This window comes from Rhamphochromis longiceps, linkage group LG12, assembly GCF_057381845.1.
Source record: "Rhamphochromis longiceps isolate RC_006_pf linkage group LG12, R_longiceps_female_GT1.1, whole genome shotgun sequence".
In the NCBI taxonomy this organism is placed as follows: Eukaryota; Metazoa; Chordata; class Actinopteri; order Cichliformes; family Cichlidae; genus Rhamphochromis; species Rhamphochromis longiceps.
The window spans coordinates 2,279,767-2,304,625 of record NC_140568.1 but is presented as its reverse complement, the minus strand read 5'-3'; the positions used below and the strand labels follow the sequence as shown (position 1 = coordinate 2,304,625).

Below are 24,859 nucleotides of genomic sequence, written 5' to 3'. Positions count from 1 at the left end.
TAGCATTAGGCCGCATAGCTGTCTTTCATAAAGATGAATGTGCAGACACACACAACAGATGGTCCCCATATTTCCAGAGGGCTAGGTTGTCTTCAATGGCTCCAAATTGGCCGCCGGTAGAGAGAAGGAAGTTTGGAATAGATTCATTAAATGTTTAGGCGCCTAGGAGGACGGTTTGGAGTGCTGCGGGCGTTCATTGTTGACAGCAGAGACAAAGCAGAAGTTCATTCCCTTAATCAGAAAAATTCAGCGCTGGCCATTCATGCTGTCAGCCATTAACCACTCCAGCACCTGCTCTCTCTCGCTCAGCCTTTCATTCCTCTCGGTCCCTCTCTTCTCTTTTGTACACAAACATGCTCTCACTCCCGTAACGCAGACAACATTAAATGTCAGACGGAGCTGGGAGTCATAGCTAATGCCTTTCACTTTGCTATTTCAACGCAGGTTGTTGAACTACAAATGGAGTGGAACCTATACTCAGTATCTACACACGCATCTTCATCATCGTCATGACGCTGAAAAATGGATGAAGATGAAGCCCCGATGCCGTCACTGTCCTCTTCTCAGATCTCATCAGAATCCGTCTGATAGTTTACTCATTTGATGTCTGGCAAATGTTGGACTGAAGAGGCTTTTAAATCCCAGGACACGCAGTCCACACACAAAAATGTGCTCTGTTCACTGTTGTTGCTCCAGAACAATGTGCCCATGTTTTTCAGTTCAAAGTGCAAAATCAGAAGCAGGTTTTACGACCTCACACTTAACTGTGAGCAAATCCAATGTCCCACAGGTGACCCGCAGCGCAGCGATAGATTCTATCATTCCATCTTTTGTTAATTAGAGAAAAGGGCACAAGTGCGATGCCAAATCCAAATCAGTCCCCGTAAACTCGACAGCATTAAAAAGCATGTTTACAGCCTGATGCTGCTTTTCCTGACAGGCACCTGTAACCAACAGGTGTGTGCTAACTCCTCCCCCATCAGCGTTATCTGACAAATACTGCGTGGGGCAGTGTGCTCCATTTTGGTCGCATTAATTAGTCTGTCTTCAGCTAAGCACTAATTAGCGCATATCTGTGGATCGGGCCTGCACAGAACACCAGCACGATCCCACCCGAAACATTCAGGCTGCAAAATATACTGAGTCCAGAAAACACGAGGAAGCGTGTCCATCTTTTATATACAGGTGCATATAATCCGACACAAATTAGTGATGTTTCGTTTTTTTTCTCGGGAGACCTTTGAGTTTGTGGCCACTTGTTTAAATGTCTGTAGAAATATTTTGTCACAGTAACCTTCACCCTCACTTCACCCAAATAACATCAGCTCGGAGGTGTTTCGCGGTGCTCCTGTTGTCAGTCAGTTAGAGCTTTTTCCAGGTTTCTGTGATTGCAGATCTAAAGTACCTCCCTGAAAACTGTTCCAGGGAATTCTGCATCATATTCAGGAAACAACAGGAACAACTGGAAGCTGCTGCCATAATGAATTTCTAATACAACCATGTGCAAGTGTCTTTGTATATGGGATGGTTATCTAATCATATTTCCCATTTAGACACATTTAGACATGTTGCTCTCTCATTCGTTTAAATCTCATGCACAATAAATGCCAGGCTTCATTCTGCTTCCTCCTGCCCACAAGTTCAGTGGAAATAGCTCCGAATCCAGCTTAGCATTAAAGATGAGAAAAAGGAACAGATTCAGCGGACCACTCAGATTATTAATGTGGGTTTAATGTTCATAAAGTAAGACTGTAGACGTACAGTTCAACATGTGGAGTGTAAAACACAGATTTGTACTGACCAGATCTCAACAAACAAGTGGAGCAATGAGTATGTTTGTGCCTGAAATCGGATGTATCTGGCTCGTGTTATTTGCCACAGTAACTGTGTGCTCGTGTAATTTGTTCTACAGCAACAACGGTCTCAGTATGTGGAGGGGAAATGATCAAAATACTGTTCAGATATCAAAGTAAGAATTTGACATGTTTTTATAAATCGTGCATATTTAGAGATTATGTAGTTGGACAGTAGAGGAAGACAGTTTCTGTTCTGGCATCCTTAATCGCTTAATATCCACCAGATCATTGGCGACCTGTCTGTGATTAAATTAACATCTACACCTTTAAATAGAATTTTATTTGAAACGCCAACAGAAGCTTTAGACAGAAACATGTTGTTTGTCTAGTCTGCCTGTTTAGCATGTGGCTAACAAACAAACCCTAGACAGGTCACTGATCAGCTGGTAGATGTTGGGAGGTTAAAAATATTTTTTAAATGCATAAATAAAAACATCTTTAAAAGACATGCTACCCTTTGGAAGAACTGTCAGTATAACTGTTGTATATTTCAAACCACTGACATTCCTGTCAGGATGTCACTCGTGTTGTACAACATAACATAACTGACGGGAATATTTCCACAGTGAAACAACGCTCTGTGCCTTTAGTGCAAAGCTGATGAATGTTGTGTAAAAACAGCCAACACACCAATCGAGCTTTACTTCATTGATTTTTTTTTATTGGTTTGATGCTGTTACAATAAAATATATTTAAAAAACAAAAAAAGATTTTGGTCACTCTCTCTTTGAGGAGAAAAGCACTTCAGTTTAAGACAGGACAGACGCTCAACTCACAGGAAAGAAGAGAGAACCAAGACCAGAACAAAGAAAGTGAAAACAAGAGAATCAGCTCCACAGTAGTAGCAATTTGACCTCAACATAAAGCAGAGAACGTTTTTGTGCTGAAATGTATCTTTATCTTGCAGCAGATATTCACTTCACAACATAAATATACTATACAGAGTGATTACACATAACTATCTCAATTGGAACACTAAGTGTGTGTGTGCGTGTGTGCAGGTGGTGTGACAGACGTAAAGGTAAGGCTGGAGGAGTGATTGTCGACGCCCACATCAGTGGACCAATAACAAATGATCTTAGACAGCTGCACAACATTAAAACATTTGACTGTTTTTAACTCTCACTGTCACTCTGACTGTGTGAGACCCTAACCCAGCGTGGGACAGAACAAAGGAAGTGCCACAGATGATGCTGCAAACACAGACTTCAGGGCTGCGATGCAGTGGATGCTCGACTGCCTCGGTTTAAAGCACGCTGTCATTATTCTTTGTGGTACAAAGTTTGGCTCCGCGAGTCGTTGCACACGTTGCTCTTTCACGTAGTGCTCGCTAAATCTGAAGAGAAATGCCCACTAAGCAACACGTCAACAACCACAGGTCAGCTGTACAGCTTGTTGTAAGCTAGCTTTGTCTCGCCGCTCTCGTTGAGCACTGTCACCAACATCCGTGATGATGTCATCAGAATGGAGCAGTGGGCGGAGAATGAAGATAAATAACTTCTAACATTCTTAAGGCTGAATAAACAAATGAACTATTTATCCTGAAAATTGGAGGTCAAATTTCAACAAATGAGAATAACACCTGATTTTTGTTTATGTACATAATTTTAAAAAAACAAACAAACAAGCAAATGCATCAGCAAAGTCATCAGATATCTCTAAATATTGCCGTCACTTAAAGGGAATCTGTAGTGGAGTTTCCAATTTTATATTTAGTCTTGTGTCCTGTTACAGAGGTGGATGTTCATATTAAACATTCAAATAATGAAGTCAAATAAAGAGAAATCCCTGTGAGCCTGAATGTTTTCCCTCTGACTGGACGCTGTTACAGGAGACATCACACACACGTATACGTCTGTAATTATTTATTCAAGCATGTTAAGTGAAGCTGAAATGAGCTTAACCAGATTCATTAATATCCTTCTCTTATGTTTCACTTCAGTTTTATTTATGTAGCACCAAATCAAGGTACAACAATAATACAATATTATACTTTTCAGTGTTTTGTTTTTAGAAGCTGCCAATAATTCAGTTATTAATACGTTTGAACGTGTGCATCCCAAACATGGTCACCTGGCTGTGACCACAGAAGCTCCACCCACCATTTAAAGGGGGCGGGGCTAAACGAGCTTGAGTGTATCCAGTAGGGTAATGTATTTTAACTTGTAACTGTAATTAAAGCTACTCTCTAAGTGAACAGAACAGGTCCCCTTTAAGCGTGACACAGGACACAAACATTCCTTTTAACATGTCACATAACAGTCCCCTGTCCTGCTACCGTCCACCACATGGACAATGGTGGCTGAAAATAGTCCTCACAAATTTGTTTTGTGCGTTTGCTCAAATCATGTTTTTTCAAGGAAAACTGAAACTCTTTAAACCTCAGTTCAGAAGCACAAAGCAGTCGAGGGCTACTGAGATGTGGGTTTTCACCTCCTTTTGTAATTTTCTGAAAACAAAGGAACTTACTGAAAGCAACAAGTTTGGATCATCTGATCAAAATCCGCGTGAGACGCATCGCTCCTGGATGGCGTGCAGCCCGATGTGTTGAAAAGTGACACCAGTGTGAATGAGCACGTGACTCGCATGGATGAGCCAAATGTGACCAGATGCACCTTTTACTTCCCTGCATCTTTACGGACTGAGCCGAAGGACAAACATTACAGACGTGCTTCTCACGTGTTTGCTGTCATTGTCATTACCAAGTGCACATTGATGCGTCTATTGTAGCTCCTGTCAGCTCCAAAGCTTTGCTGTGTACAGTTTCTCTCTTTTATCTCCTGCGTTGTTTGTCTCTCTCTTCTCTGCCTCTCTCTCACTTTCTCTTCTTGTTGTTTGATAAAACACTTAATGTGTTTTTCTCAATACTGCCTTGGCATTTATATATTAACATCTAGATAGATTTAAACTAAACTTTATTTATGTCTGTTGGGCTTCTCTAGCAGTGCTACTCTAGTCTGACGACATGACATCATCAAAATAATAAAGATAATCTAGGATAAGCATCTAGGATGTAGCATCAGATACTGGGATCAAAAACGTCTCATTCAGATATTAAAATATTACTTTGGAAAGAGAAAACAAATATTTGCTGTAAAAAGTAAACATTTGCTCATCCAGCAAATACCTCCATCCAGTGATGTGACTGCAAATTTCACGCTGAAGGCCTTGTCAAAATTTGGTAGCGATACGACAAAGATATTTTGAGTGTGAATGTTACAGATTGAAAAAGGTGGCAATGAATGACGTGTATCTAAAGAGTAACTGTTTGATGGGCAGCTCTGTGGAATTCATGTTATATTTGCTCAAAATAGATAGAATGTAACTCTATACGCAGGTCGAACTTTAGATGCTTGAAAACAAGTTAGAAAATCCAGTTTATAGGTATAAGGTCACGTTAATGTAGCTCTGCAGGACATGAAAACATTAATATTCAAAATCTCCAAACTACCGGTGAGCACACACGCAGCTTTATAATTCCAAACTTTAAAGAACTTTTTTTCCATCCAACTCAAAACATAAAAAGTGCCACAAAGGTGACCCGGGGGAACCTGTCTAGTGTCATTCAACATTTTCGTCACTCGCTCTTTTCCGTCCACACACACTCTCACCTAGACAAATAATATATGGTGGCGGAGCGTCCTGCTCACGCTCCTCACACACACGCCCTCTTAGCGTGCAGCATCTCGATCAGCAGGTTGTTGCAGGGCACCTCTCCACTCACATGCATGTAGCATAGGTAGTCCTCGGCCTGCGTGCTGAGGGAGCGCAGCTCCGGCAACCGTACCAGCAGCTGGCTGAACTTCTCTTGGAACTGAGGGTAGGCAGACAGGGTGTACTCCAGCAGAGCAGCGTTCACCTGCTCCTGGACGCCCTCCACAAACGCCTGGTTCTCCAGCAATTTTACATCTAAAGAGAGCAAAGTTAGTTCAGGTTAATGTGTGAGCAATTACAAACTGGCTGACGAGTGCAGAAAGAAATCATTCATTTATTACAGTTTTTCTCGATTGCTTAAACACTATAACCAGGCTTTTAAACTAAAATTTCAAAACCGTAACGCTATTTTTCAAAAAGCTCACCCATTTCCCTGAACTATAAACACTATTCCCTGCTTTGACACATGAGTCAAATTTGGTGAACTGTTACTGCAAAACTCTACACACAAATCCCTACATTTTACAGTGCTTACACCATGTAGTCATTTAGAAAGCACTAGCATTCAATAATGTTAACTTAAGTCAGCATAGCTTGCGCTCAATTAGCACACAATTAACCAGGTGGAAACACTAGGAGTCAAAATTTATCACACACCAATCAGAACCTTCGAATGTGTGACAGTTACAGTAATGAGTGCTTCTATTTTTGTAGGACACAGAGACGACCACCTGGTGGAGGCAGGTTAAGGCTTTTGTCGGAGGGGCAAGAGAGGGAACTTGTAAACATGGTAATTGCAAATAATGTAATCTGCCTGCAAGAGATTCAAAGGAGAGTGATTGAGGATGATCATCTTTTTCGAGGCATAAATGCCATCAGCCTCTCCACAATTGACCGCATCCTCCGAAAGAATCAATTCCGGATGAAACAGGCATACCGAGTCCCTTTCGAACGAAACTCTGACAGAGTGAAAAACCAACGTGTGGAATATGTTCAGGTATGAGTTTGGATATTGTATAAAGTATTGTGTACCATCACAGCATGGCAGTTTATGCTGCCATTTCAGCACTCTTGAACTGTGGTTCAGGGTACCGATTGACTCTACTGTGTTATGTGTTTTGCAGAGAATCTTTGAGATTGAAGGACGGCCTGTTCCCCATGAAATAATCTTTGTGGATGAGGCAGGTTTTAACCTGACCAAAAGAAGGAAAAGGGGGAGGAACATAATTGGCCATCGGGCTATTGTAAATGTCCCTGGTCAGCGTGGGGGGAATGTCACTATGTGCACAGCCATCAGCCAACGAGGGGTACTCCACCGCCATGCCGTACTAGGACCCTATAACACTATGCTTCTCCTTGCTTTTCTTGATGGTTTAAGACAACATATGTTCCAGCTGGACTACAGGGAACCAGCACAGCCAGAGCAGCCTCACTACGTTGTTGTGTGGGATAACGTCAGCTTCCATCGCGCTGCTCTGGTTCGTGACTGGTTTACCAATAACCCAAGGTTTTCTAATATCTTTCTGCCTGCATACTCTCCCTTTCTAAACCCGATAGAGGAGTTATTTTCGGCATGGCGGTGGAAAGTGTATGACCGAGAACCTTATGTCCGTGTTCACCTCCTTCAGGCCATGGAAGAAGCCTGCCTAGACATATCAGTAGATGCATGCCAGGGGTGGATCAGGCATGCAAGAGGATTTTACCCCCGCTGCCTGGCTAGGGCCAATATAGCCTGTGATGTGGATGAGATTCTCTGGCCTGACCCAGACCAAAGACAAGATGCTGAGGTGGAATAATGTTTTTTGGTGTGTGTTGTACTGTATAGTACATGAATAAAAATGTGCCACTGTACATACATTGGTTGCGTCTTTTGTGTTTATCATGTGAAAAGGTTTTTGAAGGGGAGAACCATAAGCAACCTAATTGTTTTGGAACTATTGTTTTGAATTAATTGTACCAGTGTGCAAAACTCTGTTGTAGTGTGTGTGTTTTTGAGGGCTTGTGTTTGATGTCTGAGGGCAAAGTTTGGTTTTTCAGCAAGAGTGAATAGTTTTGAGTGTAGAGCTTCATTTTGACCTGGAAATAGGATGTTTGGGAAATTGAGTGAGATGTTATGGATTTGTGTTTACTGTTGTGAGAATATGAGGCATAGTTTCAAGAAATGTGTTTTAGCAATCGAGAAAAACTGTAATATGCGCCACATCACCGGTGAGCTGTCCAAGGTGGAGACCAAGGTCGGTTTGGTTAATGCTGGGTTTGAAGTCATATGTAAACAGACACATTTTTGCAGTAGAAATGTGGCTTTTCTAGCAGATGTTGTGCAAAGTCTGTCTCATATATAAAATTTGACATTGGCAGCCTGTTCAGACTACAGAACAAATTCTATAAAGAATGTTAAACCCTACCCATCACCATGAATGTCACACATGGAGGATGTTGTGTATAAAATGCACATCTCCAAAGTCAAAAAATAGGAATTCAAGCCAACAAACATCAAAGCTGTTTAAATGTTTTGTGAACTTGGGGATGAAGTACATCAGCACAGTGTGGAGCTGGAACAAGACATCAGATGTTTCCTTTTTCACAAACTCGTCTTTTTATGTCGGTGGCTTAACAAACAACCACGCCCCAGACTAAACCCTGCATGGGTCACCACAGTGATGAGCGTTGACTCAGCACCATTTAGCCATTTGAAGTAAAATAACTTGTTATAATTTGTTCTGCACATTTCTGTCTTCTTGAGACTAAAGTTTTATTATCAAAAGTTAACTATGGACCAGAGAGGACTGGGAGCTGCTTCAGAAAAGATTTGCAGGTATGTTTTTCACACCAATGTGAAAATTAGTTACCTCTGTAAAGGCTTATGGAGCGATTCACACTGATCATAGCCGGCAGCGCTCTGTGTAAAGACCATTTTCATTTAGAAACATTTCTAAGTATCTAACTATTGTTCTGCTATGTCAGTTAACCTTGGCTTTACATGTATATATATATATATATATATATATATATATATATATATATATATATATATATATATATATACACAGGGTTTTTCATCTTCACCACAGCTGCACATTTTCACCTTGGAATTGCAGTTGTACCAACAGCATCAGAAACACAAACTGAGGCAGAGTCATATCGTGCAGACCCAAACAAAACAATCCTGTTAACTCGAAGGGCGGGGCCTGGTTGTGATGAGCACAAAACGATGAATGAACAATATTATTAGCTGTTTGATGATGCTGAAGGTTCATTTCAGCCCAGTTTGAAGGCTGCGTTATCAGTAACATGAACAGCTCGTTAAGCCACCGGTATGAAGGTTCTACAGGCTTTGTGGTTGGTGTTTGTAATCTGTTCCCACCCAGCAAAAATAAGTTAAAAAGACGCTTTTGACAACAACGTCACCTCAGGTTCAAAGGAAGAGCGCTGAACACGTGTGCATTCCTCAAACACAGCAGATTTGAATCCAGACCTTTCTCCATATCAGTGCTAACCACTCCACTACCAAGTATAACAGTTTACTTATATAGCAGCGATTCAACCCAACATTTTAAATAGTGGTGGAGAAATAAAGCCCTTTTAACGGGAAGAGACCTCCAGCAGAGCCAGGCACAGGTGGGGGCCATTATGGGCCATGGATGGGTGGAGGTTGGGAAGGGCTGGCAAAAATGTAGCACACAAAGACGTGTGTTGCAAGTGATTTGAGGGCCATACAAGCTCTACGTGCAACACACAATGACCTGGTCTAATCTATATTCAATTTTAACATTTTTTTTTAATTATGAAAAGTCGGCTTCACTTTTTAGCCAAATTTGGACGTAAAGGTTACCATTACTGACCAACCAGAACTGGCCAAGAAAAGAACATTTTTCCCTCTCAGAGCAAAAGGTGCAGCAGGACTCAAGGCTTTATTTCAAAATCGGTTTAAAAGCGCTCATAAATCATTCATTTGAGGGATAAATACACTGAAAAAAAAGGGATTGGCCATCTCTTGGATTTACGTAAGCATCTTGCGTGTATTTAACACAAGTGCCTCATGCTTTAAAGTTAAGTGTAACTATATAGTGTAGAAGCTACATGATATGCAGAGAGGGTAGATTAAATTGTTCATATCATGTTTGATTGAAGTAAGTCAATAATATAGCAACGTTAAATCTCGCGACCCTGCACGGGATTCCAGTCTCGCACTCTTTGGATCGTGGTTTGAGGAAGGCATCCATCTCAGGCAAGTCGAGCAGCCGCCTCTACTTTTTTCAGTTTACCGAAAACAGTAAATTGGGTGGTTGTTACATTAAAAAAGGCTTCCTTGTAATTTGAACACAAAAAGTTCATGTTTCTTTCTTGAATGTAATTAAATCATGCAGGATCTGTTTAATTTGTTCTTGTTGAGATGACCTGATACAATCTAGTGAGAGTGGTTAGTTGCTGGACTCATGAAATTCACAAGATCACACGAGATTTCAAGCTGCAGTAAAATCAGTGGAGTTATAGGAGGCAGACAACTGCACACACACCGTGCATGCTATCGCTATTTATTGTGGGTTAACTTGTCAAGGACAAAAACGTACAGAAAATTCTGCATCAAGCCTTGAAATCACAGCTTTCCTGCTTTTGTTAATTCTGGATTGGTGGTTAGTGCTGTTGCCTCATAGCAAGAAGGTTCTGGGTTCAAATCCACAATCTGCCTAGTTTGCAGTGGTTTCTCTCTGGGTGCTCTGATTTCCTCCCACAGTTAAAAGTCGTGCAGTTATTAGAGTTAAGTTAATTTGTGATTCTTAATTACCGTGAATGTGAGTGCAAATGGTTGTTTGTCTCTATGTGATAGAGCTGTCAGTTCAGGGTTATACCCCTGCAACCCGGATAAAGAGGATGGTAGTCATTGTAGATCCATTCAGCTTTTATGTTAACCACACTCTAGACTTTGTTGAACATTATGTAATATGAAGTCAACATGTAGTATTTAAGTGACCAAGTAGTATTGGGGTAAAGGTTATTGAGTAATATTCAAATAAAATGACAAAATTGCGAAGAATTAAAATATTCCAAGAGCTCAACTTACTTCATCTGAACATGTTTCAGTCGCGTTTTATCAACACAACATGCACAGGCTTATTGAATATGAATAAGTTGTGTTGGTTTAACTCAGTTGTTTAAGTTTCTGCCAAAGAAAAACAGTTGTGTGCAACCAATGTCCACATGGCCTTTTTTCAGTACTAGCTTTATGTGTATGATGTACCTATACTTTATGTATTTAGTAAGGTGAATGCATGTGGGTGGCTGCGTGTGTGTTTTTATGCGTGCGCGGTGCATGTGAGACAATAGCCGAGCCCTCTGGTGGACTGGCATTCAGCATCAGCTGAGCTCATCGTTGAGAATCCATTCACGCAGTAATTAAATGTTTTGAATCAATGTTCTGAATCATCTTTTCAAACTGCTTAAGGGCAATTAAATTACCCCTGACAAACCTGACTCTGAAGATGAGGGAAAGCAACAGAGCAAGCAAAGGAGCCACTGCCAAAGGCAGCAAATATTTTCTGCCTATGACAAGTGCTCTCCTCATTCAAAAAGCTCTTTGTTCCCTGCTTTGCCAGCGCTAAACAGCAAACACTTCAGGGAATCTGTTCGAGCCACATTTATGCTCTCTCCATCTGCACAAGCCGCTACATGAATGCCGGCCCTGCTATCAAATGATAGACCCATCCATTACGCTTCTTTTGAATGCCATTAGTGGACAATGGAGGAGGATGTCTTTGTTAATATCAGCTTTTGTCAAGCCTAGAAATTTAATTAAGTGAATTTATTGGAGGGAAAAAGGCCAGTTTGGAAAACACTTGTAACCTCATAGATAAGATAAGATAAGATAAGATAAGATAAGATAGAACTTTATTAATCCCTCGGGTGGGTTCCTCTGGGAAATTCGACTCTTTTTTTTTTTTTTTTTTTTAAGATAAAAAGGCTCCTGCAGATTATCTGCAATTGTGACATTTTTTTCATTAGGATGTCAGTGTTGCTATTCACAATCTGAGAAAAGACAGCACCAGTATGGCCGTGCAGCTCCATGAAGTTGATTGATTTTTGCATCTGCTAGCCTTTGAAAAATGCGTGATTTACAGACCACACACATAAGTACACACTTTTCAAAACAGTTATATTCGCAAAAAAGGTCAAAAGGTTCCCTCTTACTGTACTTAAATAATCATTTTTAGAAGAAGAGACTTTCTATCTGAAATGTCTGTATTGTGTCTCCTCCTTCAGCCTCTAAGCTGAGAAACTTATCAGCAGTTTGTAAAAACATCGTAGTAAGTTGGATGGAAGCAACGGTATCGGTGCCGGATGCTAGTTATTTGCCGTCATAATGCATCCCCTCATTGTATTGCAGCAATGATGCACAAACAAGATGACTCACTTGGGTTGAAAAGGAGGAGGAATTTCAGACAGGCGATCTCTCTGCGGTCGACCTGCAGCACCCGCAGCCTCGCTGCCAGCTCCTGACCTCTTTGGACCAGACTGGAGAGTGTCCCCTCAGCCTGAGACAGGATGGATGACAGCTCCACCTGCAACACGGGCTACTGGTTATTTCCTTTGCCCCTTATATTCATGAGACTTTAGCAAAGACAAATATCCCGGGTTAGTGCGTTGGAGGATTTTTTGCCTGTTTAGCACATGGCTAACAAATCCACTCCCCCTGGATGGGGCAGCAGTGAGCGGGGGACACGATTACATTCAAAACCCAAAGGCTTGGATCACCTCTGAGTACATAAGTGTGACATTTTATTTTTTTCCACAGTGTCATGTTAAGTATTTGACTTTCCAAACACTAAAGCTTACTTGTTCCCCGAGGTTAACTGCACCCATTTTGTAGAGAATATCGATCCCGGGGAAATTCCAGAGTCCCTGCACCTCACAGTGATGACAGTCTAACCACCAGAATTATATATGCTTGCAAACACTGATGTAAGGTGAATTAAATAAAGACAAAGAAACATAAATAGCCTTAACTTTAACACTAAACTGGACTTTGGGAGATTTATTGGATAAACGGCCTTTCCAGAGTTTCCCTTTTTTTCTATATGTCTGTTAAGTTTATTTCACTAATAATTGTTGGCAAATAAAAAAAACTATATGTTTTTTTTGATGAGACACATATGTCTCTCTATATTTAGTTTAGAGCATGGAGATTTTGCATTAGAATTTGAACTACTGTTAGGATCAGAATATGTTAGTACAGATATCAACAGCCAGTGAAATATAAATGAATACTGCTAAACATAGTGTATATATATTTTTATACGAAAACAGTAAAAACAAAACTCCTCTGGATTGGGTGCAATGTGTGGAGCACACTGGGTGGTGTGCTGATGGGAAGTTGTGCGAGGGAGTTGTTACCTCCTGGCCGGTCACCAGCAGAATGCTGTCTTCCTTTGCGTGTTGCACTTGTCTGAAAATGTGATCCAGGACGAGCAGTTCAGACCAGCAGTTATGAAGCAGCTTCATTTGATCTCCCACCTTCAGGAAACGCAGACAGACAGACGCAAGAAAAGCAGACAAAGAACAAAGATGAACTCAGTGGAAAACAAAAGACATCTCATATTGTTTGATAAACTCGCTCTCACATTGAGCTCGTTTCTGACCAGAAAGACGAAAAATATTTACACCACTGTCACCAATTAGTTTAAAAATAAAAGGACTATGGGGGGAAAAATTAGGCTTTTAATAGCAAAACATCTGTGTGTGTGTGTGTGTGTGTGTGTGTGTGTGTGTGTGTGTGTGTGTGTGTGTACTCTCCTTTCATACTGGCCCAGCAACACCTAGGACCTCTCCAGCCTCCTCACCTCTCCCCAGCACCCCCACCTTTCCCTTTTCTGCTCTGCTCTGGGGGATGGGTGCATATGTGTTTCCCCCCACCCGACTGTATCACACCCATAATCCTGCTGCCACAATATTGTCTGTAAAGTGAAGGACACAGCAGTCAGTAATTTTGCGGTCGCAGCTGCTAATAGGCCCAGACCCCATTCATCTGACATGGAGCTGACAGAATTACAGTCCATCTGAATGAAGCTATATATCAGTCACAGAGGTTGCAGTCTTGCCACAACACTCATCTGCACCGGTGCAGTGGTGGGGGTCTGGGCGTACAGTGATAAAGGAAGGGGTTAAGGAAGCAAGAGGTCTCGGCGACCTCCTTTGCTTCCTCTCCAAGAGAAGTTGGACACTCAGCTGCGGCCCACAAAAAAAAGCTCAGAAATAGCAGGCTGAGTGTAGAAGGAAGGCATTTCTTTCATTTGCCACATGGATTCTTAATGTTTGTGTCTCTGCTGGGTTGAAACTGATATGTCAGGTATATACGTGTTAAGTGTCATATTACCTGTGAGGGCCATATTTTATGAAATGACAGGAAACTGTAAATGTTGTCTGTCATAGTCTACTGCCTTTACTGACATCGCAACCGCACACTGATACTGTATCCATTCCTCTGCAGAGCAGCCAACCGTGATGATATTTCCCAAGCGATATCTGTGTTGCATGTGGAAAAGGTCACCGATGGGCGGGTTGGCAGTTCAGGAATTTTTAAAAATCATCACCTATTTGGTTAAAAAAGCTGTAAGCAAATTTTCTAGATTCTGAATGTAGCAAAAACAACCCCTAATTCTATTTCTATGCTTTGTTGTGTCAGCAGTAACCTCACAGATGGCTTCATTTGGTCATCAGTTGGTTTTCACATTGATAAAATAAAGTCTGGTTAAACTTTGGTGTAATAATTTGGGCTTCTTGCTACTTTCTTCTTATTGGACAGCCACAGCTATATGATTGAAGTTTGCTTTTTTGTAATGACAACAGAACAAAAGAACAGGGCTACAAAAAAATCTAAATCAGAGGACTTATTGATTATATCTCAAAACACTTTAACTTGATTCCAGCTATCAGCTGAACCCTTGTTTTAACTGTTCAGGGTTCCAAAAGCGTTCCAGCAACTATACTGGCCCAAGTACTGCAAGGCAGAATGATCTGATATGAACACAGCTTTATTCTCGAGGTAGAGAATGATGAATGTACTTCACCATTCCTTCTAGGTCTGTTTCCAGCCTTGATCTTCCAAAGACAGCTATTACATTTTGAGTTGCAGAGGCTGGACCTGGCCCTGCCAGCTAACAAATATGGTGTTAGTGACTTTTAAGGAAATATATTAGTTTTGACAGTTCTGGTCAAAGTGGCAACTTGGGAACAGAAATGTGCATGCAGCACCAGTGCAAGCATGGGAATATAGCAGCAGAGCTTCTTGCATGCCAATCAGTCAGTTATTTATCTTCTGAGCTTTGATAGAGAAGTGATATGACAGTTTTTCAAACAAACCTGGGGGTTGTTTGCTTTCTGTGCACCTGTGTTTAGTAACTAGCGAAACACTTGGAGTACTGCGGTAACACTCTGAGTGCACGTTCACTAATATATCACACACTCTGGGGAGCAAAGAACACAAGCAATAATTCATGACCAGAAAGCAACATTCAACTAATCCAAAGTTTTTGATTTAATATTTAGATGTGATCTTTAATAAGTTTGACCCTGCAGTCATTCCAAAATGCAGTTTTTGCCTTCTGTCCATATTTTCATGAATAACGTGTATTTTAAGTAAAATTTCCAGCCTTTAGTAGCGTTTGTGTTCATTGTGTGCATCTCAGCCACGTTTTCCATCATCACCAGGTGAGCAGAAGGTCAAACATATGACAGACAAAGGCCACCTCTGGGGAAATTGCAGCAATCGATAGCTTTCATTCTGCAAATAATTTAGTAACAATGTAGGCAAGCGCAGAGAAGAGCTGCGATGGAGAGCTGACATTCCCCCGTTATCGTCTGCATGGAATGTAATTATCCAGCCCAGGGAAACGGCTCTTTCAGCGGGAGGCTTTCTTGGCAAAATATGCACAGCTTTGTTCTCACTGTCCATGTTGGCTGTCCACTGTGCATAAAAATGGTGTAAATGTCAGCACAAGTACATTGGATGTGTATAAAAGGAGACTCCTGGCAGGGAAATGAAACTTGTGAGAAAAGCTGTCACTTCAAAATAAGGATATAAGAGGAAAACCAGCATTATTCATCTTTTTCCGTATTTTGGTTCATGGCCTGACAAAACTTTTATGAACGGGGAATTAGACATTAATGCAAATTAGAACATATTTCAAATCTGAAGCGATATAATTATGTTTTAAAAGCTGTTGTTTAGTCTGACATCTAGAATTAGACATTTCATGAAGTCCGTGAGAACCAAACCAGTCCAAAGTAAATCTGTTGTTTGTCAGATTTAGGTTTCTCTATAGCAGCAATACTTGCTTGAAAATGCATTTACAACATATCTTACTAAGAATGTTATATATATCAGATATTATAATACCATCACGTTGCCTTCCAACTACCAAGCAATGGGTTAAAAAAAGAAGCACTCGTATTTATTATTGTTCTGTCGTGATTGATTATGTCTGTTTGTCCAAGCAGGAAAAATAATTGTGCAGCATGTACTAGCAGTCCTGCTACTAGTACTATGACTACTACTAATTATAATAATGTGCTCTTTTAAATGAAAGCTACAAATTATATGCTGTAATTACAACTATTTCCAAGTCTGATTAAAATGTTTTATATTAAATAACAAAGCCTAAGGTTACAGAAGGCTAAGGTTAGCTCTCATTGATTTCCTGCTGCCGGGTTATATATATGTACGAGTAAATAATTTGATATTAGCAAAAAGAAAATCACCTTTGTATCTTATATTCAGTTTTTAATTAGTTTGCATTATTTGAAGACTAACATGAAGTATTTGTGTAACCCATGCTAATCTTCAGAGGTGTATCCCCCCCCCCCAGTAATACCTTCTCCATTTACATTATTTTAAATATCACTGATAGTTGGTGAGAATAAATGACCATTATTATGTTTCTAGCTGTAAATTAATAACTGGGAATGGGCATGTTGTGGAATGTTCCAGTGTGTGCATATTTTGTCATAATGTGTTGTTTTTTGTGTTTCTTCCACAAAATTTACATTTTGGTTTTGTGACTCTGTGACACCATGAGTGCAGTGGGTTTCTGACAATCACTGAAGAGATAGGCCGAGCATAATGCTCTACTGTTGCTTCACATAAAGTGAAGTAGTAATAATAATTATAATTAATATAAATGTATTTGGGCATCACAGAGTTAAAAGTGCTCCTCAGCTCAAATGTATAAGCATGCATGTTCCAACATGCAGACGCATTGTCAACCATGCGGTCCAACATTAATTCCAACACACTTCTATACCTACAAATAGATGCAATATAGAGGGAAAGATTTTTAAAAATGACTTTTCAGCAGTTGTATAAAACAAACCACAGATTCAGCCAAACTGGAAAGCGCAAATAGGTATGATATGTGAGTCCTGAGTAGCTGTTGACTTGCTGCTGTATTCTGCACCAACAGGAAACTGGCTAAGCAGGAGCAGCAGTTAAAGTTCCAGATGATTGAATGACAGTAAAGATTTGATTTTGGGGGGATATATCTTCGATGAAGGAAATGAGACTGGATGAGCTTAGCGAGCTTAGTCAGATTCAATATTTAGATGTTGGTCAAAGATGATCCCAAGCAGATGATTTGATGTTACTGGTGAGGAGGCCAAGGTCCTGACCTCCTTAGAGGAGCTGTCAGGACCAAACACTAGAACATCTTTTTAACTAAAACTGAGAGGATATTTATCCCATTTATCCCAAAACTTTGTACTGTGCTTGTGTCGACTGTATACCAACACACACTTTGTACATTATCAGTAGAAAGAATTAAATGTCTGCAGCTGGATTAAAATGATCAGATATTAAAATTTACTGTATATTCTGATGATATTTGTTGATAACAAAATATGATGAGCTGCTGTGTGTTCCTCCTGTGCTGCTGAGACTGAGCAGCAGTTTGGCCAAGTATCCCCTCACACAGGCACAGACGCAGTATAAAGATACCTCGTTGTGTTAGTGTGAGAAGATGCAACCAAAAAAACCATCATCCCCACAATGGGAGCTTTGTCTCTGCGACAATAAACAGACAAAGTAACAATAAAATAAATTAATCAGCATGCATCGATGTTCTCAGAAACAAATAATCATTTTTAGTCCATTCAGTTCATACTTTGAGTTGCTATTTGAGCAGGACAGTGAGCTCGAATAAAATGTTATAAAATCTGGAAGCTGTGAGCTACACTTACTCAATAAAGCTTTCCAAACACACACACACACACACACACACACACACACACACACACACACACACACACACACACACACACACAAAGAGCTTACAAAATCGTACAAAAACATCAGAGGGCCTAATACTGTGTTTAATGTTTGAAACTAATAAGATGTTACGTCTTATTAGTCTTATTAGATGTTAAAATTCATCGGATCTGTAGACCAGAGCAAAACCCATGAAGGATTTTGGAAAAACATTCTTATATTTAACATTTTAAAAAACTGTTCGGCCTCTGACAATGGGGGAGAGAGGGGTGGGGGAGAGAGGGGTGGGGGTTAGTGTTTGTCACTGGAGAAAGAAAAACTGAGCTCAATGGGAAGAACTGTTACAATTCAAATTCCATCTCCCTGCATGCAGGTTGGACTCACAGAAAGGTTTATCTGACGATCATTGTAGGTTTTCTTGTGTTTTCTTTTTTTGGTAATTTTGCATGATTAGTTTTTGACTTGACTGCATAAATTGCTGTATGCATGATCTTTTTGCTGCAAGCAGTAAATCCAGTCATAAGGAAACCACTCAATGCTTTTCACATGCAAGAATATGAACCACTGGCTCCTCACATCCAAGACCCAGGAGTAAATATCTAGACGTGACTGCGTGTGAAGCAGGAAAGGAGCAGAACTGCTCTGACTGTACCTCAGTAAATAAACTGCATCTGATGAAAAGACACCAAGGACCAAATCACACCAAGGACAGCATCAACCTTTTGTTGCTAGTTAAACTGTTTAATTGGTAGAATCCCTTTGGCCATGGCTGGTTGACAGATGATTGTTCGTCAGCACAGACACATCATATCATGACTTATTGAAGAAGGTGACATTTTCGTCTTTGTTGTGTTACCTGTCTGATTTGTCAGGAAAGAATAATAATTCTCCATTTTCACTCAGAATACGAGGTGTGCGTGCAGCAGTGCCATCAGCAGCAGCGCAGTGAGTTCTGACTTCGTTCTGACTGCGCTGCTAAAGCTTACAGCGTACACAGACGGGTCGGCACACAGACAGATGTTTGATCATCATTCTCTGAGGTGTGTGTGATATTATCACCTACCAGGAGGAAATAAGAGGCTGAAAGTGCTGTGTTACACAGCTAAACGACATCAGACCAACTAGTCCAGTTACTCCAACTGCAGCTTTTTAGAGCTGCGCAGTGTTGGAAATAACAGTTCAATATCAGGAACACTGATTTTTCAAGAAAAACTTATTGAAGGCACTGACTGTAACAGGACATCATATAATGTAATAATGGGGACTGGTGACAAATTAAAGGAAAAGGTTGACTCTGTTATGCTTGGTGAGGCCTTTTGCTGCCATGGTTTAGGTTTGCTTATCCCCATCTACGGGCCACAATCATCAGGTTTATGCACTGGCCTTCACACACCAGATCTCAGCCCAACCAAACACCTGTATGACATGTCACCAGCATACTCGACCAAATAAGAGAAGATTTTTTGGCAGAATGGTGTTTCTCCCTTCAGCAGATTTAGAGAGATTTGAAGAATTAAAGCTGTTCTGGTTGCTCAACACCTTAGAAAGACCCTTGTTTTCGCTTTAATCTGTCATTACTGTCATACATCATAATTATTGAAATTTAATAGAGCACTTCTTTCTGTTCGTTTAGAGGAAAAAAACATATTTTAAGAGTTATGAAAAAGAAATTCTCCTCTGCAGTAAAAATTAACGGGACATTTGAGAAATGTGAAATCAGAAATAGCATTCACATGAATTCAAGCAAGTGAGAGCCTCTATGAGAACGTGATAGCAGCAGCAGTAGTGCTGGGAACACTTTCTGAATGGACTGCGAGTGGATTGTGAGTCAGCCGTGGGCGCCAGCTTCATCACATTTGAATTGCATTCATGTGTTTGTTGGGTCTGAAAGCCTGTGAACTTATTAATACAGACTTAAAACAAGCCATCGTCTTAATCCTTTTCAGAAACGGTAACATCGTGGCACCGTGCTCCCTTTTTCTGACAAACAGCAAACAGAAACAAAGGAAGAATGGATTCAGCCGTCCTTGTAAAAAGCTTTTGTGAGCGTGATGAACTTTTATTTTTTCACTTCTGCATATTTTAGACATAACCATAAAAGATCTTCAGAAATGTTCGGCTTTTACTGCTTGATTGTCACTGGATCAATATGTGTTTTCTTTCGTATCTTTTATTTCAGTTTTTATTTGTGAATTCTTGGAAAACCAAATGTGGGACTCAAGCGGCTGAGTCTGAGAAAACATCCCTCAAATCTAAACCGACAGATTCTTTTTGGGTGAATGCGCCACATGAAAATTCTAATTTTGGGTTATGAAGCATTTTCTGGTAGATCTCAGGTTTACTAAAATACTGCATGGAGCCTGTATGTACATGTATTGTGTCTTTGTCACATGTTTTGCAAGTGAAACCATGTACGGTTCATTTCAAACACTCAACACGGTAAAGAGTTTGCTACTCACCCTCAGCTCCTTAAAGAAGATGCAGCTCCGAGCCCACTCCACTATGGAGAACAGAGTCTGGTCTGCCATCCGACACATGAGGCTGAAGGTGCTGGGCTTTTCCAGCCGACCCCGGCCGTTTTGCTCCTGTTGCAGGTGAGTCACAATCTTGTTCTGGACGACCAGCTCGTCCGGGTCACAGCGCAGCAGCTCCAGAACCAGTGGCGGCAGGCTGGGGGGTTGCAGCGAGGCTGAGGGGTACATGTCTGGGTAAGGGTATCCTGTAAGAGTCTCAGGGGAGCTGGTGTAGTCGGGACACTCGGCTTTAATCGCCCTTCCGGGAAAGGCTGTGTACTGGTACTGGGTGGTGAGGGGCACGTGTGACTGCATGGCCATACCCAAAGACGGGGGTCCGTAGAGATTAGCCTCGTAGTCTGTGGGAGTGATGGAGCTCGGGGTGGAGGGGAGCAGGCTTTTAGAGATGGTGGGAAGGGTGTGCAAGGTGCCAGTGAAGCCGTAGTCTGCCTGCAGAGGAGAGGCTGGCGGAGGAGCCGTGCTCTCCAACTTGAAACCGTTGGATCGTATCAAAGCTTTCTTCTGCTGTTTCAAGGCCCTGTCTCTCTTGTACATGGGGCCAAATTTATTCCTACCCCCACGCATGCGGTCTGCACGCACCGCTGTCACACATGAGACAAAAGGAGAAAACAGGTTTACAGACCCAAAAACCATCGACTGCCTCTTACACTGTGCAGACGTGCTGAGCTTTATGAGCACTAAACTCTTGTTCACAGTATTCCTACAAAGTAATTAACAGCCTTGTCGGTCTTTTTTTTATTTTTTGCTTCCCTTTTTAGGGCTGAGAAGAATCCCCGAGGAGTCTGTGCAGCTTTACTCCTTCTTCCCCGGGGAGTCTCCAGAATTTTATCAGCAAGACAAGAATGTGTCGTTTTTCTGCTACGGAAGCAGGTGCTTTCCTTTGCATTGCTGTCTGGGAATCAATCCCATCCCATGTGTGCAGGAAACACTGCATGATAGCCAGCACCATCGCATAAAGAAGTGGCCTCAGATAGACTTTAATATTATTTATTAGATTTATTTTATCATATTAAAATAAATGGTGGCAAATCACAGGCAAAATGTCCCTGTTTCATTATTATTATTATTATTATTATTATTATTATTATTATTATTATTATTATTATTGTAGTAGTTTACCTTCCAGCCGCATCCCAACACTGAGGCATTTCTGGAACCGACAGAAGGGACATCTTTTCCTCTGGGTCTTGTCTATTTTACACTCCTGGTTTTCCGCACACGTGTACCTCTTGTTGTTCTGCACTGTCCTCTTGAAGAAGCCCTGAAAACGAGCGACACACTGGTATCAAACGACTGGGTTTAGATTTCAAAATAAAAGGTCGAGAGCGACTGCCGTTTTTGTATTTAGATTTAATTATTTCGAAGCACATTTCATTAACATTAAAGCCTTCACACGTTAGCTAAATTGGGATAACGTAAGTGTCCATTTTTCGCTGCATTTATGTTTCACGGACATTAAATTCAGACAAGTTCAGCAGTTATTTCTAACAGCTGGAGAAGCAATAATTAGCAGCAGGTTTGTGGTTAGCGCTCATTTTCAAATAAATAAAAAAACCATGTCCTCGCGCATGTCCTCGCGCATGGCTACCGTTTGCGTACCTTGCAGCTCTCACAGGTGAGCAGGCCGTAGTGATATCCAGACACTTTGTCTCCGCACACAGGACACAGCTCTTCCAGGTCCTCGTCGTATGTGTACTCCATCACCTTTAAAGTCACACCTGCCACACACACGCACAGTGAGTCTACCATGCAAATCGCCTCTGATAATTATTTCTGCCGTGTTTTTTAAAAGAATTATCAATTATAAAAAACGAATAAAAAAAAAATACAGATTCGCGTAATATTGTGCATTATTCCAACAAACATGACTTTTTACTTTTCGGCACTTAATCATTTTCCTACAATTTATTGTAGTTTCATCTCAACCTTTGACAGTTTGTTTTCATGTGAATGTGATATGAAATAACGATAATGTGTTTTTTTTCTAATAGAAGTTTAAATACATAAATTGCAATAAATCATTTAATTATTTTACAGGCATTTCTAGATGTAAATTATGAAATGTGTTTACATCATACAGTTAAATAAATGTTATGTAGGAGTGGAATTATTGGGTTATGTAAGATTTTAAATGAATAAATTATATTTTTTTAAATACATAAAAATAAAAAATAAATAAAAACAAATTAGATGAAAAACACAAGAGCGGATGTATTTAAAGACTTTTGCCCGAAAGGTTATTTAAGTAAATTTAAGCTTTAATTTTGTGTGTTGTTAGAGAAGCTCATCTCTACGGAGGCATACCGCAGAAAAACGTTATGCGTATATCTACCTGTTTTTTATTTTTTTATTTTAAATTAAGAAAAGTCAAATAAAAATGAATCTACATACAGCCACTATCGGCATCAATGAGACTCTCTCTATTGCATCATGAAATAACTGACAGACTATTCTTAACAACGAAATGTGTCTGCAGTTTGTTGTTGTGGTTTTGTTGCTTTCACCTGATCTGACTCCGCTGCTGAGTCTCGTGGTTCAGTCTCTAAGCTGACGTCGTTCATGAACCTACAGACACACGCGGCGGTGACTGATTATCCGGCCAAATGTTTACTTTTAGTTTTTTATTTTTACCGTTTTTGTTTGTTTGTCTTTGACGTTTCTGTAGAAACTGTCCGCACACACTGAAGTGAATCGGCGGTAAAACGAAATGAAGGCCGCTGAACAGTGAAGTGTGGAGGCCTCGCAGTTTGACGGGTAGTATTATTATTAGATCATAAGCAATATCATATTTTTTTTCTTTATTTTTCACAGAGCAGCAATATTTCAAGATTTTAAAACAATGTAAAAAAAAAAATGACAGATGTTTTCCTGGACTGATGATTGTTTCAGTTAATTGAAATTTGCATTGAGGAAAAAATGCTGCCGTCTTATTTTCAAACAGTCTGAATTAACTTAATAATTAAACGACGCGTTGTGGCTCTTTGGAGCTTGTGTGTTTCTTTGAATATTTTTCTGACTGCATGTCGCTGATTTTTGTTTCTTGACAAGCATTTGGTTAAAATAAAAAGTCACAGCTGTGAAGGTGACAGAAGCTGGAGTGTAGAAAGCCATGTAGGAAAACGGAGGCACTTACCGTGAGCCTTGTCTCCCAACATTTGAGCAGCAGACAGCAGGCAGGCAGTGATGATTGTCTGATGATTAAAACCTGGATGTAGGTGTTGCAGCAGCCTTGCATGGGCTGCAGAGGAGAGCAAAATAAAAAAGAAAGAAAGAAAGAAAGAAAGAAAGGCCAACAGAATTCCGGGTGAGTGCTGTCTATATCGGGATGCTTTAGGAGCCAGAAGGGCCAATAGAAAGTGTAGTACGATGATGACCATTCACGAGCTCAGAGTGAAACTCCTTTCCTTCGCTCGCTCTTTACTGCGATTCCCTTATCGCCAAAGTTAGGCTGCCACGCTGCTATTGGTGGATGCCGAGTCATGTGACAGATGCTCTCCGCAGCCACAGAAAAATGCCTGGACAGAAGAGCCGAGCCGATGGAGGAGACGCACTAAACGTGCAAGTGAATGAATAAATTGTCAGAGAAGATTAGAAAAGCGCTCAGCTTTCGACGTTTAGAGAATAAAACACGCGTGTTTTCTTTCGATCTTTGTTTTCTTCTTTCATCATTTGAATGATCCACATGGTTGCATTACAGTAGAAAAAGAAATGTTTCAACTCTGGTAGGCTTAAAACAATTTAACGTTAATAATAATAACTGGGAAAAACGAAACAGGCTGTTTTAGTGTTTTAGCGTATTTCTGTACGATTACTCTAAAAGATATTGTTACTGTAGTTTTGTTAGTTTTTATGTGAGTGTGTTGCACATTTCATGTAATCAGAAGAGATTTTAAAAATGAGTTTATGTTTAATCGTATAAGCCTAAAAACCCTAAACCTAATTATGCTACAGGCTAACTCCTTATAGGCCTACATATAGATATTGCTTAGTAAGTCTATCAGCTTATTGTTACACTGGCTGTTGAGACCATGTTTGCTACTTCATGAGGCAGATTGCTATATTTATCTGCACTTGCTGATTGATTACATACTACAGAGTGGTGCCAGCACATAAGAGGGTGTTTCAGCAAAACGATACAGATCGCCATTAATAATAATTGACTCTGACAAGTCATTTTGCTTGGTAAGCGCAAAGAAAAAGTCCAACTGCCTATTGTTAGCTGATGCAGGAAGCCGTGGGTGGCTCCTGAAGATCCGTCAGGGCGCTGAGGGTCACTGTGAGACGGACAAAGCTGAGAGTCCTCAACTGTTAGGCCCCCAGTGTGATTTTTAAAGACCGGATGAACACAATGGTGACTGCAGTTGTGCTGCAAAACTCTCACATTCATTCATATCAGAACAGTTTCATAGACCGCTGACTGTCCTTGAGGAGGTGGGCCTGTTTGTTTTGTGTTTCTTCAGTTTACAAGAAAACAGGTCCAGTGATGTAATAAAGACAGTATTACCAGAGGACAAAATCCAGAGCGGAAAAATGAAGTCCCACAAACTGCAGCATTTACAGCC

At 40.6% G+C, this 24,859-nt stretch overlaps 2 protein-coding genes across 2 annotated transcripts in view; one reads left to right on the top strand and one right to left on the bottom strand.

Moving 5' to 3' along the window:
* The window catches only part of adgrd2 (adhesion G protein-coupled receptor D2), a 56,129-nt gene extending 53,602 nt beyond the window's left edge, over nt 1-2,527 (top strand). The window contains exon 25 of the mRNA XM_085424323.1: nt 445-2,527. Within this exon, the coding sequence (XP_085280449.1) occupies nt 445-452 (8 nt within the window). The 3' untranslated portion in view covers nt 453-2,527. The remainder of the gene's footprint in view (nt 1-444) is intronic.
* Nucleotides 2,528-2,637: 110 nt separating this feature from the next.
* On the bottom strand, nt 2,638-23,675 carry LOC146656559 (nuclear receptor subfamily 5 group A member 2-like). Its single transcript, XM_085424325.1, has 7 exons — nt 23,431-23,675; nt 21,897-22,015; nt 21,417-21,558; nt 20,223-20,878; nt 12,900-13,019; nt 11,920-12,067; nt 2,638-5,765 (listed from the first exon to the last, which is right to left on the bottom strand). The coding sequence occupies exons 1-7, from the start codon at nt 23,672-23,674 to the stop codon at nt 5,512-5,514; spliced, it is 1,683 nt and encodes a 560-aa protein (XP_085280451.1). The 5' UTR covers nt 23,675; the 3' UTR covers nt 2,638-5,511.
* Nucleotides 23,676-24,859: the final 1,184 nt, after the last annotated feature.

Excerpts from the sequence above, each read along its gene's own strand:
- LOC146656559 (XM_085424325.1), bottom strand. The coding sequence starts at position 23,674 with ATGGTCATCATCGTACTACACTTTCTATTGGCCCTTCTGGCTCCTAAA. Across the intron at positions 22,016-23,430 it reads GTTGGGAGACAAGGCTCACG|GTGTGACTTTAAAGGTGATG; the intron begins GTAAGTGCCTCC and ends TGTGTGTGGCAG. Across the intron at positions 12,068-12,899 it reads TGCTGGTGACCGGCCAGGAG|GTGGAGCTGTCATCCATCCT; the intron begins GTAACAACTCCC and ends CCCGTGTTGCAG.